The 13,398-nt window shown below is 48.5% G+C and overlaps 1 protein-coding gene across 1 annotated transcript in view; it reads right to left on the bottom strand.

Moving 5' to 3' along the window:
* Kank4 (KN motif and ankyrin repeat domains 4) overlaps positions 1 to 13,398 on the bottom strand; it is a 67,227-nt gene that overhangs the window by 21,265 nt on the left and 32,564 nt on the right. Inside the window, exons 2-3 of the mRNA XM_060365932.1 lie at positions 10,895 to 10,979; positions 870 to 2,786 (exon numbers count right to left, since the gene is read on the bottom strand). Of these exons, the coding sequence (XP_060221915.1) occupies positions 870 to 2,786; positions 10,895 to 10,949 (1,972 nt within the window). The 5' untranslated portion in view covers positions 10,950 to 10,979. The remainder of the gene's footprint in view (positions 1 to 869; positions 2,787 to 10,894; positions 10,980 to 13,398) is intronic.

Genomic DNA, 13,398 nt, shown 5'->3' on the forward strand with positions numbered 1-13,398 from the left:
GGCTAGGAGATCTGGGGCTCAGACTTGCACATGGAATGGTGTGGCAGAACTTTGGGTGCGGGTCCACACCCCTCTCTTCTCAATGTGTCTCAACAGTCCTTCCTTGGATAGCATGCCAGTTGCCACTTGGGATGACACTGGACTCGTGGCTGGCACCTGGACCAGGTCACAAATCCTGTGCTGTGTAATGGCAGGAAGACAGTTCCCCACAGGCAAATCTAGAAATAGCCGGAGAGTGAGAAGGCAGCAGATTTGTGACCGGTGGCAGGGAAGCCATCTGTACTCTGCAAGGCACTGCATCCGGCTCAGCTTTGCTCGACCATGAGGAGCGGGAGACGCCTTAGCCATTCCTGCTCAGCTAAGGGGTGACTTCTATATGCGAGCACCCCTCTTCCCTCCTTCCCTCCCTCCTTCCATCCATTCTCCCCTCTTACATCTCCACACCCCAAATATTAAACGAACTATTTCAGTTCTCATTATAACGCTCCTTCAAATACTCAGGCTAGAGAAAACCTTTGGTGTGAAAAGCTGGAAAGGAAGGTGGAACTTGCCAGATTCCAGGATGCACAGAAAGGACACCGAGGAGGAGTGTATTGGCAGTACCACTCCTGGCCTGAGACATGGCCTATGCATAATGTATACAGACGAGGTGCCCTCTGTGAAGACTCAGGGCTGCAGGCTCATGGCTTGGCAAACGGTTTTCCCTCCATACCTCTCCGTGGCCTGTGCTATCTATTCAGCCAGACACAATCCTGTAAGCAAGGCCTCCACAGACCACTTTCTATTTCCCCGAGTCCTCGGAGGTGTTCAAATCATAGAATTAAAACCCCCGGTCCCCACAATCGGTCATGTAAAGGGGAAGTATTTACCCGGTGGTGGCGGAGGGGTGGAGGAGGGTGGTGGGGCAGGAGGCTCCTTCTCCTCTGGGGCCTGGGCTGAATAGACGGAGAGCAGCAGGTTGAGGGAACTGAGCAGCTGGTTCTGGATGCTGCTGAGCTTGGATGCAGGCTGTTTGATGGCGCTGGCCAGCTCCGGGTACCCATGCTCCAGGCAATTCCACTGCTCGTGCAGAAGCTCTTGGATCTTTTTAACATACTGGCCAATAGTGGCGTCTTGTGGGGAACTTGCTGGCCTTCCTGGACGCTCTGCCCCGGGGGGTTCTGAGCTGGCCTCCTCCCTGATCACTGAGGCAGACTCTCTGCTGCTGCTCCAGGGAGAGCCTCCTATTGGCCTGCCCAAGCCCTCAGCTCCCACCTGTGGGCCAGTCTCCTCCTCAGTGACTTCTTCTTCGATCCTGAGCTCCATGGAGAGGCAGCTACATAAGGATGAGGCAAGGACCTGCTCAGGTCCCTTTGGCAGTGACAGCTGGGGTGGCGGCACGGGCTCTTCCAGGCTCTGATAGCCTTGTTTATGATTGTTTTGGACCCACGGGAAGCCATTTTTTTCTGCTCTAGATACCCAGCGTTCAGGATTAGGGATGCTCAGAAGGTTGACCCCAATGTTCTTGTCACATGATTCTCTGGGGATGAGTTCATGAAGGGGGTCAGTGTTCACCATGACATCAGTCCGGGCCAGAGCCTTGCTGGCCTTCTCTTGACTAAACTTTTCTTCGAAATGGGCTACAGTGCACTCCAGCTCTCGAATCCTCTGTTCCCTGGCCTTGGTCTCCTCTTGCTGCTGCTCAAGGGCAGCCCTGACCTGGGCAAGCTCCTCTGTTCTCCCTGACAACTTGTCCTCAAGGGCCAAGACCTGATTCTTCAGGCTGGAGATACTGCTGGTATCAGTCCCAACCAGGCCCAGGCTTTCCTCTGTTACCCAGATACCAATGTTGTGCACATCCACCTCTATGGGTGGCGGGGGTGGGATCTCACTGATGTTGAGCTCAATTTCCTCCAGGGAGAGCTCGTTCTCAGGGATGGGGGATGGCAGAGGAGGTGGGCTGGGAGTGCAGGAGCCGGGTGTTAAGACTACCTCGGCTTTTCTAGCCTGGTGCTGATGTCCCGCTTCCTCTAGAACCATGGGAACATTCCGGGCTGGGGAGGGAGGCCCTGGCTGAGAGAGCTGACTTGTAGCCTTGATGTCACCTTCTTCAGGCTCAGCCCCCTCCCAGGCCAGCTCTGGAATCGCGGGTTCCAGTTTTCCCGGTTCTCTGTCCGGTGACTGGGCAGATGCCTGGAAGCCCGTGAACCCCTCTGCAGAGTCAAAGGTGCCGTCACAGAGGCTGCCTTCATCCTGAAGCAGAGGGAGGGCAAGGAGTGTGGAAGGACCTGAGGTCAGGCTGGGCTCATCGGGGGCCTGGTTCGGCGGCAGAGTGGCTGGCATGCTGGACGCTCTCAGAAGCTGGGGTCGCCCGCTCCCGGCATCCTCCTGAACATCGGCCTCAGCCTGCCTGGTACCCTCTGTCAACAGGGCCTTTCTGAAGTGACTCAGTTCACTGCCATGCGCTGAGGCCTGAGGGAGAGCAACCGCTGGCAGAGACTGGGATTGATCCTGGATCCCCAGGGACTTCTTCCTGGGCACCACAGGAGACCAGTTTTGCTGGAGAGGAGCAGCATGGGTGCGAGCTCCGCTGTCAGGAAGGCTGAAGTTTCGGGGCAAAGTGCTAAACTTAGCCTGCTTGGCTCTTCTGTGGATAGGAATCCTTTTGATGGTGTGTCCCTTCTCGATGTCGTCCACATATTTGAGGAAGTCTAAGTCCAAATGAAAGCCATATGGGGTCTCCACAGAGTAAGGGTGGCTCTTTGGGAGATCTTTCTCTTCATCCCCCTGAGAGGACTGGTCCTTGGCTGGGAGATACAAGACATAAAGGAAGAAGCACAAAGTTAAAATGAGACTGAGCATCTGAGGCTTTGACCTCACGCTGCCGTGTGAGATGTCTCAGCCAGGGCCTCCCTCCTCAGCCCAGAATGTTAGAGTGCTAGGGTGCTGCGGGGCCTATGGACTTGGTACCTGTGCTGGGATAGCATCTTATCAGATCAATGTGTTTGTAGCCACCGTCTGTACTTTCTTATTTTCAATATACCACCTCAGTGGTTATAATGAACCTGCCTGCAGACCAAGAAAACAAAATTGCCTCACACTGTTCTTCTCTGTTGCATCCTGTAACTGCTGAGCTGAAGTCCAGCCATTTGTCAGAGGAGGGTACCAACTGGCAATTACAGACATGGGAGATTCTGAAGGATGAGACAGACAATTTTCTCGGCATTCAAAGAGAAACTGGCATGCCTCAAAAAGGCTCCAGTAAATCTTGCGGAAGGCTAGGCTATTGATAATTTATGACTCCTGCATTATTTAAGCTCCTGGGGTGCCTGAGCCTCTGGTTACCTAAAGACCAAAGGGAATTGGAGCAGGTGATCATGGATACTCAATATTCCTCCCACCCCCACCCCCGAACCACATAGGGTGCAACACTGAGTTCCCCTTTCAAAAGCCCATGCTAGTGAGGAAATACCATATTTTTTATGGACTGTGAAACAACTAACTGTCCAGAGAGGAGAGCCCATAAATGTCAAAAAGGGAGGGTCATACATCATCCGAGATGTGTGGGTCCCATGGCCTTTTGGGGACACCTGACCTGAACCATGGTGGGAGGGAGACATGGTGGGGAGACTGTTCTCCCTTAGGCCACCATCAATCTCCCTCCTGACTCCCACAGAAGACGCGAGGAATCTGTCAGTTCACAGACCTTGCACCCAGATTCTTTCTCTTTCCAGGCTCAAAGGTCTTCTTGGCGCTCTCCCCATGACACCCTTGTTAGCTGCGGACATGATTTGAGATGGCGCTGTGAGGGAACTGAGCTCAGAAGTCTGGCTGGGGATGGCGGTGCCCACCTATAGTCTCAGCACTCAAAGGCAGAGTCAGGGAGTTCACATTCCAGGCTAGCCTGAGCTGTAGCGTAAGACTTCGTCTCAAAGGAAAAGCAAAACAAAATCAAACGGAGAAGCAAGAGGAATGAGAGAGTCCAGTCTCTATTTTGCTCTGTGACCTTGGGAAACTCACTCAGCTTCCCTGTGTCTCATCACCGTAAAGTGGGGATAACAATAGCTAATGTAAAATTATTTTGAGGCCCGATTAATTAATAATGAATACGATAGTCTCAGTCCCATGCCTGGTGAGTGATAAACATTCTCAATATGTTACTCTGTGTGGCTCACCCCTGGGAATGAAGAAGGGCCTGCACACATTCTCCAGGACTGATGATTGCTGGGTTTTAGTGCAAAAATATAAACGATCAGCAATTCAATCTATTTATCTCAGCTACTCTTTACTGAGTACCTATGTGTCAGTTGCTGAGCTATATTTTCCAGAGACACAAAGATAAGTCAGGAACAGTCATTTTCCTCAAAGGATTTGTGGTCAAATGAGGCAGCTGCAAACCCATCGCAATGTGCTGGGCATAGCCTATCTTCTTCTCTTTCTTACTTCCCCTTTCTCTGCAAGTATTTTCTTGGATATAAAGGGAAAAAAAATTGCCTTGCTAATGGAGGGAGACTTCACAAAGGTGACTAAGATGGGATATTATATGAACAAATAGTAATTTGTCAGAACAAGAAGGCAAAAGATGGCTCCAACAGCATCTAGCCCATTTAGACAGGCGAGCTAATTCCACAAAGAAGGAGGAACCTCTTTCTTCACCCCTTCGAATCTCTACTGGCTTTCGATGCTTTGATCAGAAGAATACAGCAGTGATGATGTGAGGAGAACTCAAAAAGTTAGGCTGTAAGGAAACTAGTAGTTTCTAACAGGGCCTCTCAGAATGCACATATGTTGGGGAAGCCAGCCACCTTGAGATAAATCTCTGAAGCTGCCCTGATGGGAAGAAGCTTTTGCAGCTTCCCATAGAAATTATCTGGAAAAGGAGAAGGGATGGAGGGGGGGCGGGGACAGAAAGAAAAAGACTGTCCTAGCCACCTTAGCCCAAAGGCTGGGAACATCCATCTTACAGGAAGCACCGCAAGAGAGGGGCTCTCAGCTAAATCTGGATCAGTAGCCAGTTACTACAGGAAGCCACTGTGTTTCAGGGAGGTCTGCACTGCAGTGACAGGCAGCCAGGACGGGCATTCTACAGGTAGAGGGGTCAGAGAAATGGCAAAGACACATAGCATGCCAGGGGAGGGTAAAAGTCTATACGGCCATAACTTAAAGAGTGGGAAGGAAAGAGTTAAGAGAAAAAGACAAAATGGGGAGGGTAAAAAAAAAAAGCTGGATCACAGAATGACGTGTATGTATGCCACCCACATGACTTGCTGTCTAGGTAACAGGACTCACTAGCAGGCTTTAAAGAAAAAGTGAGTTGGTATGTAGAAAAATGCAAATAGATCCATATTTATCACCCTGCACAAAACTAAAGTCCAGGTGGATCAAACACCTCAACATAAAACCAGACACACTAAATCGGTTAGAAGAAAAAGTGGGAAGGGCCTAGAATTCATTGGCACAGGAGATAGCTTCCTGAACAGAACACCAACAGCTCAGGCTCTAAGAGCAACAATTGATAAATGGGACCTCATGAAACTGAAAAGCTTCTGTAAAGCAAAGTACACCGTCCTCAAAACAAAACTTACGGCCTACAGACTGGGAAAGTATCTTCACCAACCCTATATCTGACAGAGGGCTGATATCCAGAATATATAAAGAACTAAAGAATAAATAAAACAACAAATCAAGTAATCTAATTAAAATATGGAGTACAGAGCTAAACAGAGAATTCTCTGTAGAGGAATATAAAATGACAGAGAAACACTTAAAGACATGTTCACGGGGCTGGAGAGATGGCTCAGAGGCTAAGAGCACTGGCTGCTCTTCCAGAGGACCTGAGTTCAATTCTTAGCAACCACATGGTGGCTCACAACCATCTATAATGGGATCTGGTGCCCTCTTCTGGTGTGCAGGTGTACATGCAGGCAGAACATTGTGTACATAATAAATAAATAGTTAAAAAAAAAAAAAAAGGAAAGTTCAACATCCTTAGTCATCAGGGAAATGCAAATCAAAACAACCCTGAGAGTTCACCTTACACCCATCAGAATGGCTAAGATCAAAAACTCAAGTGACAACACATGCTGGAGAGGCTGTGGAGAAAGGGGAACCTTACTCCACTGCTGGTGGGAATGTAAACTTGTACAACCACTCTGGAAATCCATCTGGTGCTTTCTCAGACAACTAGGAATAGCGATTCCTCAAGATCCAGCCATACCACTCCTAGGCATATATCCAAAAGAGGCTCAAGTACACAACAAGGACATTTGCTCAACCACGTTCATAGCAGCTTTATTCGTAATAGCCAGAACCTGGAAACAACCCAGATGTCCCTCAACTGAGGAATGGATACAGAAATTGTGGTACATTTACACAACAGAATACTACTCAGCAATTAAAAACAAGGAAATCATTAAATTTGCTAGCAAATGGTGTGATCTAGAAAAGATCATCGTGAGTGAGGTATCCCAGAAGCAGAAAGACACACATGGTATATACTCACTTATAAGTTGATATTAGACTTATAATATAAACTAAACATTCTAAAATCTGTACACCTAAAGAAGCTGAGCAAGAAGGAGTACCCTGGGTAAAATGATCAATCCTCACTCAGAAAGATATCAAGATAGACATTGGAGGAAGGAGAGAACAGGAAGCAGGATGGGAGCCTCTGAAAGGCTTTTCTCAGCAGCGAACCAAACTTTGGGCAGAGTGCAGCTAATCTTAGGAAAGAAGGGGGAGATAGTAAGACCTGGAAAGGACAGGAACTCCACAAGGAGAGCAACAGAACCAAAAAATCTGGACACAGGGGTCTTTTTTGAGACTGATACTCCAAAAAAGGACCACATATGGATATTACCTAGAACCCCTGCTCAGATGTAGCCCATGGCAGCTCAGTATCCAAGTGGGTTCCCTGGTAAGGGGAACAGGGACTGTCTCTGACATGAACTCAGGGGCTTGCTCTTTGATCACCTACTCCTGAAGGGGAGCAGCCTGACCAGTCCGCAGAGGAAGACAATGCAGCCAGTCCTGATGTGAGACCTGATAGACTAGGGTCAGATGGAAGGGGAGGAGGACCTCCCCTATCAGTGGACTTGGAGAGGGGCATGGGAGGAGATGATGGAGGGAGGGTGGGATGGGAAGGGATTGAGGGAGGGGGCTACAGCTGGGATACAAAATGTATAAACTGTAATAAACGTATAAAGATAAAAATTTAATTAAAAAAGTGAGTTCGTCAAATTTCAAGCAGGTTTTGTTTTTTGAAGTTGCTTTGGTTTAGGTTGGTTTTAAGATGGGGTCTCACTGCGTAGCCCAGGCTGGTCCTGAATTATCATTCTGTCTACCTCATTGAGCCCCTGGAGCACTGGGATTAGAATTGTGTAACATCCCGCACAGCTCGAAATGAACATTCCAGCCCAGGATTAAAAGAAAGACAAATCAGAAGCCTGGGACCAGAAGAGAGATTGCTGATACGATCAAGGTGAGATCAAGTAATACGAGTAATTTGTAAGGAAAGCAAGCGGAAAGCTTCTTTAGGAAGGTGCTAATGATGGGATTGCTGGGGGAAGATAGCCTGAGGCTACACGTCTTCTTAGGCATCTCTAGAGAACCGGGTGGAGCTAAACGGATCTGCAGTCCTGTGGGTGACTGTCATAGCCACAGCAGAGAGCAGGGTGACGTTCTGATTCACCCCGTGGTTCCTGCTGGGCTTCAGACTTCAGGTAGACAAGGGGGCAGTGTGCCCCTGGCGCCCAAATATCCCCACATAACCACATAACTTCCCAACTACGCACACAACTTCCCCCACCCCAGCCGGCAACTTGTCCACTTTTCAAGGAGACGCATTGCAGTTAAAGTAACTAAAACATTTTCTGTTATTGCTTCTGTTTCCCAAGTTATACTCTGATGCAGACTAGTCCCCTCAGAAGAACCATGGATTAGGGGGACAAAACAAATCAGAGAGGAGACGTCTGTCCAAAGGTAAGTAGATTTATGACCCAGAGCATAGGCTTCTCCTGTAGGAGAGGTGGTACTGTTTGTTGTATCTGTCTGTTGCCTCTGTGCAGGAGAAATGCTCCGATTTTCCCAGCAGCCTCTGGGAGCAGAGCTGGAGCATTAATATATAACATCAAGCAGGAAACAAAGTGTCGAATGGCAAACCCTTTCTGCTCATAGGCAAGGGGAGCCCAAGAACCTAGAAGGTATCAAAGGTAAGAGGTGTATGGGGCTGAGGAAATTGTTCAGCAGTCAAGAGTGCTTGTTGCTCTTCCAGAGGACCTGAGTTCCATTCTGAGCACCTATGTCAGGCCGCTCACAACTGCCTCTAACTCCAGCTGGCCTCCCAGGGCATTCACAGAGCATATGCTTACCCAGACAAGTACACATAAATAAAACGTATCTTTTTAAATTATTTATTTTTATTTCATGTGCCTTGGTGGTTTTGCCTGCATGTATGTCTGTGTGAGGGTGTGAGTTACCGATAGTTTTAAATTGCCATATGGGTGCTGGGAATTGAACCTAGGTCCTCTAGAAGATCAGCCAATGCTTTCAACAGCTGAGCCATCTCTCCAGCCCCCAAAATAGATCTTAAAAAAAAAAAAAAAAAAGAGTTGAGAGGTTTAAGAAGCACCTTACACGTACACACATACCCACACTCAGATATCAACTTGGTGACCTTCATGTTGCCCTGAATTCCACCTACTCTCTGCATTCCTCCTTTCCTCCCAGCGCAAGAGTAATGCCTATAAGTAAGGGGCTCAACCTCACATTAAGGCCAGAGCCTTGTCAGTTCTATCTGATGACAGGTATGTAAGAGCTCAAGGCCTCAAGGCCCAAAAGGACTTAGAACTGTCTCTGTTCAAAATGAAAGTTAGATCCAGCAAACCAACCCTCCCACTTGCATGGCTCAGGAAAAAGAATCTTATTTCTTTTTCTTTATGCTTCATTTCCCCCCTCTTTAAAGTAGAGAAATGATGCCTGCCTGCCTGCCTGCCTGCCTGTCTGCCTGCCTATGTAGGCTCTTAGTGAAGCTCCTATGAGTATGAGTGTGAGATTCTGATGGGTCAGAGGACGACTGGCTGTGGACTCTCTCCCTGGGCTATCTAACTCTGTGAATATCAGAATCTGGGTATGTGTGTGTGAAAGCCTCCCTCCCCCAAATAACTGGAAAAACAGGAACAGTACAATGAAGGGGAGGGAGGGATGAAGAAAAACAACCTACAGGAGATTCAGAGCTGTTGGGAACTGTCTCGCTTCGAAAAGCAAAGTTGGTTGGTAGGCACTTGGAAAAGACCTGCAAACACAGCCACCAGATAGACAGACAGACAAGACACACACACACACACACACACACACACACACGGAGTGGGGTAGGAAAGGGACGGAGAAGGAGGGAGTGACAATGATTATTTCAAAGGCCAAGTGAAGTAGAGCAGGTGAATGAATCAATCAGAGGTAGTTAAAGAGAGAAAACGGCTCAAATGTCTGTCATCAGTTTCTGAAGGAAATGGGAAAAACAGATCTGAGAAAAAGCGGGCGAAAGAGAAGAAGGGATATTCAATGAATGTCTTTGAAGGCCAAAACAGTACAAACATGGTAGCTCATGCCTTGAGTCCCAGCACTGTGGGGAGGTAGAGGCAGGAGGCAGGCAGATCCCTGTCAATCTGGTCTATATAGCAAGGATCAGGACACACAATGAGACCCTGCCCGAAACAAAAGAAGTCAAGTACAGGGGATGCACTCAAAGGGAGGAGCACCATTTTTGAGTTGCTGGATGGAGGAGTTGTTGAGTCACTGAAAGGGAATGAGTGATATTGAGAAGTCGGACCTATTTCCCGGGATGCTCTGGAAGAGCAGCGCTCTGTGGGGAGTGGCGGGCTCCTGAAATATAGGGCAGTGCGTGTGGAAAAAAGCAAGAGGCAGGACTGCAGCTGACTCCTAGTCCTAATTCCTGCCCTAGTAAGGGCAATGTGACTGAAAGACTGTTTCCTGAAACTGGCTGATCAGAAAAAAAGACATCTCATCAGAGTGGGGAGCCTGGGGTCTAGGCCGTGGCCTGGAGCACATTTCTTGGGAGGGGACATTTGATTTGCTAGATAGTTATTACTCAGTGGTTTTATGTGCACCATCTTGCTCTCTCCTGTGGCAGTAATACCCATTTATAGATGAGGTGTGACAGATACTCTGGGAAAGTGCCCAATATCATACCTCCGCTGGGTAACTGTTCTGCCACCCAGTCCACGGATTGCTTTTGTGACTGGCTTTGGCTGAGGGTCGGGTGTCAGCAATCATGACGTAGAAATGTGAACCCTGGCTGCCCGCTGAGATGCGCCTGCTCTTCTTATGGCAAAATGCCCCGGCTATCCTCCTGGTCGGTGAGCAGCATGTGGTTAAGTCATTACCAGTGGCTCCGAAGTTAACTATCAGACATCCAAACAAGGCCCTTTTAAACCATCCAACCCTGGGCCTAGCCATCCGGGAGACCACATGAATGGGCCCAGGAGAGATCAGCCATACCAGCATAAACCAAAATGCTGCCTTCAAAGCTTTCCGCAGTCTTTTGAGAAATAATAAATGTAAGTTGCAAATTTTTTTTTTATTCCCTCATCTGTTAAAAATAAAAGGTGATGAGGGCAGGGACTCTATTCCATTCTTGGTAGTTGGATGAGATGAGAATTTTAAAAAAATTTAAATTATGTATGTTTTTTTTTGTTGTTCTTTTTTTTTTTAACTTCACAAGAATCTGTGTTCATTCTCTACCACCCACTGTGGTTCACAGCTAAAGTAGGTGCTCTGGGACCTTTTGGAGAATTTCTCCTGCAGACCTCCCCCAGAGCCATTTCAGGGACTGGTACCAATTAACCCTTTCCAAACTAACTAACCCGTTAAATTGGGGACCAGGAAACCCCCTGCCTACCATCTGTCTTCTCCATCATATGACTGCGACGTTCAGTCTCTCTGGTACTCCACATCCACTGGGTCTGTGCAATTCGTGGAGAGTTCTGAAAGGAAAGAAAAAGACGCAGTCAGCCAGAGCTAGAATAAATTAAAGCTGGGGAAATAGTACAAAGAAAACAACGCTCAGCAGGGCCTTTCTCCTAGGGATGCTCACAGACTTGCTTCCCAAGGTGGGAGGTGAAAAACCAGACATATTCCAGAGCTAGATTTTAGGTGTGTCTTCACAGAATGGAATGCTGGCAGGTGACACTAAAGGAGCCACTTAGCCCAAGCCCACACGACAAATGAGGAAACAGAGGCGAGGTGAGCTGTGCCCCCAAGGCTCTCAGCAGACTACTGAAAGCCGTGGAAGGGGCTCAGGACGTCCCGCCCTTTCCTGCTGAGAGACCAGAATCCATCTTGTGAAAACTCTGCCATGGACTACCTATAGGTGATCTGAGGCATCCCAATCAAATTCAAGACAAAGATGAGATATCAGGACCGACAAGGAGCTGCTGATGCAAAGGGTTGGTTTATAACCATGGGGAAAAGGGGAAGTTCAACCCATTTGGCCAGAAGACATCAGGACCTCCCAAGCAGAAAGCTGTCCTTATTCTGAATTAGTCAACCTTAAGATTTGACCATCAGTTCTCAAAGTTTTAATCCATTCCCAGGACCCTCTCCAGCTCCTATCCCATTACAATAGATCACACAGAAACTGGCCTTTTGTGATTATCAGCCACTTTTCATTAGAATAATGAATTATCCACAGCAGTGGAAACAGAGCTGTTTTAGGATTTTAACGTGCCTGGCAATAGCCAGAACAGAGAACAGTGGGCTACTGAAGAGGGAAGGGTCTAGGAATGAGGAGCGACCATCACTCCGGGACACACTCATGGGAAAGGGAGAACCGATGACATTGTTGCCTGCCAGGTGAGAGTGAAATTCAAGATGGCTCGATCCTGTGTGTGATGTAAACCCTGCGAGCACTGTCTGCGTCTCCCAAGCCTATGCCTGGCTTTCTACCTGGGATCCTTCACGCAGGCTATACACAAGGTCTCAGACATCGGCTGAACCTCAAAGGACAGACGTGTTTTGTGGCAGCAGAGACGCTCCGGCAAGAATGCTAATGTTGACCCTTAGTTTAGAGTTAACAAGCACTTGACCAGCAGGTGCTTGATTCCAGTAGGGAACAGAGGTGGGGCCAAGGCATAACAAAGCTCACAGTGCCTGTAGGTCTCAGAGCTAAGAGCGGTCTTGAAGGAGAACAATGTGAAAGCATGGTTGGTTCCTGGAGTGAGGGAGGGCTGGCCTTGTGGTAAAGAGGAGACACACATGCAGAGGACTCTCTTGCCTCTCCCATGACCCCATATTTGTAGCCTCTGAGGTGAGATGGCAAGCCGGGGAGGGGAGACTGTGTCAAGCGAAGCTTAGGAAGGGATTTTTGTCTTAACCTTTCTTTATCCTGTGTCCTGCTCACCTGCATCCAGTGACATTACCACGCCGAGGGTGGAGTTGGAAGCACTTAACGTACCTGAGTTGTCTCACACAGCTCTTACCTTAACCCAACAGGATTATTATTCTCAGTGTTCAGATGGGGAAACTGAGACTAAGCGTGAGGGGCACAACAAGCGGATGCTGGAGTGTGACAGGAGCTCTAGCCAGCCCCGAGTCTGTGCTGGAGATACAGCAGCCCAGTTCACAGTTGTGACTGTCCCTTGCTCTCCCTGGGAGGGGAACCTTTCTGACTAATGTCTCTACTCAGGCGATGTAAAGCTCCTGGGCCTGGGGAAGGAGGGCCTGCTGGGCCTCATGAGTCTGCCTCGCTAAAGCGGAACTCCAGCCCAAGTAGTTGGACCTGTTGGTCGCAAAGTCGAAGCAGCACCTGGGGACATCAGACTTGTTGCCTTTGGCTAGAATTCTGAATTCAGCCCCTCCAACGTGGGCTCAAATGACTTCTAGGGATTAATCCACACACATTACGCAGGATTTCAGGATGAAAAACTCCTTAGAGGCCCCTAATGTCCCTGCCCACCACACACTTGCGTTTTCCTGAAACTAATAACTCCAAGGCTACAGATATTAAGTGGAGCTGAAACCCAGCTCTCCAGGAAAGGGCTGCACAACTTCTCACTCTAAAGGGCTCTGAGCACAGAAAGGAAATGAAGGGATTCACCCTCTCCTTCCTCACCTGGGCCCTCGCTGGGTCCACATCCCTCCACCATTCTTACGGTAGACATTTTGGCGTTTGGCTAAGGGAGAGTCCTTGGAGTGGTGCAGATGCTGGATGGAGAGCGCACAAAGCCTGAGAATGAGGATAGCTTTGCCGGACATCCTTCCCCCTTTAAAGCAGAGTCCTACAGCTATCTGGAGCATTTCAAGCTTTGACATACGGTAAGCTTTAACCTCCCTGCTAGGCTGTACCCTACTCCCCCCACACACACACCCCACACTATGAAGATTTTTGAACATCTGCTGCTGTTG

The sequence above is a fragment of the Meriones unguiculatus genome, chromosome 12 (genome assembly GCF_030254825.1).
Source record: "Meriones unguiculatus strain TT.TT164.6M chromosome 12, Bangor_MerUng_6.1, whole genome shotgun sequence".
NCBI classification, from domain to species: Eukaryota; Metazoa; Chordata; class Mammalia; order Rodentia; family Muridae; genus Meriones; species Meriones unguiculatus.